The 3,539-nt window shown below is 57.2% G+C and overlaps 1 protein-coding gene across 1 annotated transcript in view; it reads left to right on the forward strand.

The window, feature by feature from the left end:
* Positions 1-3,539, forward strand: part of AGT (angiotensinogen (serpin peptidase inhibitor, clade A, member 8)) — an 8,673-nt gene continuing 5,134 nt past the window's right edge. Inside the window, exons 1-2 of the mRNA XM_014535963.1 lie at positions 1-142; positions 3,039-3,535. Coding sequence (XP_014391449.1) covers positions 3,055-3,535 — 481 coding nt within the window. The 5' untranslated portion in view covers positions 1-142; positions 3,039-3,054. The remainder of the gene's footprint in view (positions 143-3,038; positions 3,536-3,539) is intronic.

The following is a 3,539-nucleotide window of genomic DNA, read 5'->3' on the forward strand; positions in this document are numbered from 1 at the left end:
TCCGTGGCCCGGCCAGGAAAGAGGCTGCTCTGGTCTTGGAGACAGAACAGAAGGTCCTGGTCTAGTTTTGGGGACAGAAGCAGGAGGTCTTTGTGTTGGGAGCTGACGCAGAAGGTGCTGGTCTTGAGGGCGGACGCAGAAGGTAAGCCGGGAGTCCCTCTCCACACACCACCGGAAGCCCCAGCCAACAGTCGCTCCCAGGACAGCTGAGCAGTCTGCTGGGCCCAGAAAGTGGGGTGGGGGTGGGGGCAGAGCGGCTGGAAGGTGGTAGCTAACCTGCAGCCAGGAGCCAGAGGACAGGAGCCAGGGGCCAGGGGACAGTGGAGACCTGCACTGCAGGGCACTTGACCACTGAAGACCCAGGAGATGCGTTCCCCTCCGGTCCAGCCAGCCCTGCAGACCTGGGCTGTCCTCCCTCGGCCCCACCCTGGGTCCCGCCAGAGACCTGGTCCCTCTCCCAGGCGTCACGGTGGCCGGTCCCCCCCACCAGGTTCATGGTGGCCGGGAGTCCACTGGGTCCTCTCCCAGCCAGAGGGACTGCGCAGCTTGCGGTTCGGGAAGGGGGGCTGGAGGAGGAGGGGGGCCCGGCTCAGGGGGCCCAGGGCTGTGTCACTGAACCCCTTTGGAGCAGAGCTGTCTCCAGTCCTGGGCTCACAGGCCTGGGTCTGTGGAGTCAAGCTCATCGCAGTCTCCCCGAGCCTCGGTTTGCTCATCTGTAAATGGGGCCAGTAGCAATTCCTGGCCTCCCCTTGCTCATGGACTAGGCGCCGTGGTCGGCAAACTGCGGCTCTTTGGCCCCTTCAGTGTGGCTCTTCCTAAGCCTTAGGAGTACCCTAATTAAGTTAATAACAATGTACCTGCCTATAGAGTTTCACTTTAAAAAATTTGGCTCTCAAAAGAAATTTCAATAGTCGTACTGTTGATATTTGGCTCTGTTGACTAATGAGTTTGCCGACCACTGGACTAGGGTGTCTGTTAACAGAACATGAAAGTGCTTTCTAAATTTTCGGATAAACTAAAAAGGCAAATTCTTACTATTTCGTTCAGGAGGCGGTCCAGATCGGTGCTTGTGTGTGTGTGGATTGGGGCTTCAAGGGGTTTGGATCCTGGTTGTGTCTCTTATTGGCCGTGTGGCCTTGAGCCAGTCACTGAACCTCTCTGTTCCTCTGCAAAACAGCATTAATTACTTTATTTGCCAGCTATTTATCAAGTAGCTGCAATGGCCCCGGGCACTTTTGGGGGCCGAGAGGTGGTATAGGTCAGCGAACAAAACAGTGAGAACCCTGCACTGTAGGGGGTATGCATTCACCTGGGAGGAGAGAGGCAATAAACACTAAACATCTCTATATATAAAAGGCTAAGTGACTGACCGTACGTATGTCTGACCGATCGGCCGGTACATAGGACGCGCACTGGCAATTTAAAAATAAACGTTGACTCGCGCATGCGCAATACATATAAAGCTCTTGCTGGTGCCAATCACACGCGTGTTTTGGTTTTATAATGCTATATTGTATATACCACTTTGACATGTAATTTTTTTTTTGCAGCAACGTCATTACCGCATGAATCTTTCTTCTAATTAATTTCCTTTTAATGTGCACGAATCTGTGCACCGGGCCACTAGTGATAAATAAACAGACAGACAAACGATATGGAGTGTGACAAGGTGACCAGGGCCAGGGTGTCTGGAGGCAGAGCGCAGTGTCAGCGTGAAGTAGGGCGTCAGGGAGCTCCCCGCAGGAGGGGGCACGGGTGAGAAGAGGAGAGAGGCCGAGGTAGAATCTTTCTTCTAATTAATTTCCTTTCAATGTGCACAAATCTGTGCACCGGGCCACTAGTGAGAAATAAACAGACAGACAAACGATACGGAGTGTGACAAGGTGACCAGGGCCAGGGTGTCGGGAGGCAGAGCGCAGTGTCAGCGTGAAGTAGGGCGTCAGGGAGCCCCCCGCAGGAGGGGGCACGGGTGAGAAGAGGAGAGAGGCCGAGGTAGGAAAAGCCTGGAGCGGTGCCTGGCAGTGCCAAGCGTTACGTAAGTGTCAGCTGCCGCCCTCGCCATTTCCATTGAGCCACCAGGTGTAGGGACACTGAGAAGGGGGGGCTGGTGGCGAGGGAGACGGAGCAGGGGTGAGGGAAGAGAGAGCACGGGGCCAGGACCACCCACGGAGCCTGGACCCCTGCTGCCCGCTGACCCAGAACCCGAGGGGCAGGAGAGCTGATCACAGCCTCTGCCTTGAAAATGACCCATGAGATGGCGTCACCTGTGCTGTTCACCGGTGCAAAGTGGGAGGGGCTTGTGCCCTGCACGGCCCATAGGTTTCCCCTGATGCCGCGACCTTTATCTGAGGCTTAACACGTGCAACAAAACCCAACGAAAGCACGCCTCCTCCGGGGCCACGTGTTCTGCACCTGGGTCCTATAGATGTTTCCTTCTTTAAAAAATATATTTGTAGCCCTGGCTGGTGTGGCTCAGTATATGGAGCGTCAGCCTGCGGACTGAAGGGTCCCGGGTTTGATTCCGGTTGGGGACACACGCCGGGGTTGTGGGCTCGATCCCCAGTGTGGGGCGTGCAGGCAGCAGCCGATCCATGATTCTCTCTCATCATGGATGTTTCTGTCTCTCTCTCCCTTTCCTTTATTTTTTCCCTTACATTTATATATTTATAAAATATATTTGTAAATTTTATTGATCTCAGAGAGAAAGGGGGAGGTAGAGAGAGATAGAAACATCCATGATGAGAGAGAATCATGGACCGGCTGCCTCCTGCATGCCCCACACTGGGGATCGAGCCTGCAACCCGGGCCTGTGCCCTGACCGGGACTCGAACCGTGACCTCCTGGTTCATAGGTGGACGCTCAACCACTGAGCCCCGCCGGCCGGGCTATAGATGTTTTCTGGGGACCTTGAATCCATTTCTTCTTGAAATTCACAGACATGAGGGGTTTCTCCAGGCGAATGGCTGCGGGGACATGGGAACCAATCGGGCCGAGGGCACTCAGTAACCGCCTTTCACCCTTCACCTTCCACCTTTCAGGGCCCGCAGACGCGCGATGAGTCCCGCAGGCCTGGGCCTCAGGGCCGCCCTGCTCTGCCTCTTGGCCTGGGCCGGCCTGCCCGCTGCCGACCGGCTCTACATCCACCCCTTCCACATGCTCGTCTACAGCAAGAGCAGCTGCGAGCAGCTGGAGAAGCCCAGCGGGGAGGCGCCCCCGGACCCCACCTTCACGCCTGTCCCCATCCAGGCCAAGACGTCCCCGGTGGACGAGGAGGCCCTGCGGGAGCAGCTGGTGCTGGCCGCCCAGAAGCTCCAGGGCGAGGACAAGATGCGGGTGGCCACGGTGGGCATGCTGCTCAACTTCATGGGCTTCCGCATGTACAAGACGCTGACCGAGACGCAGGCCGCGGCCGGCGGGGCCGTCTTCTCCCCGACGGTGCTCTTCGGCACCCTGACCTCCTTCTACCTGGGGGCCCAGGACCCCACGGCAGGTCGGCTGCAGGCGTTCCTGGGGGTCCCCGGGGAGGAGCAGAGCTGCAC

This window comes from Myotis brandtii, unplaced genomic scaffold (genome assembly GCF_000412655.1).
Source record: "Myotis brandtii unplaced genomic scaffold, ASM41265v1 scaffold1026, whole genome shotgun sequence".
Taxonomy (NCBI): domain Eukaryota; kingdom Metazoa; phylum Chordata; class Mammalia; order Chiroptera; family Vespertilionidae; genus Myotis; species Myotis brandtii.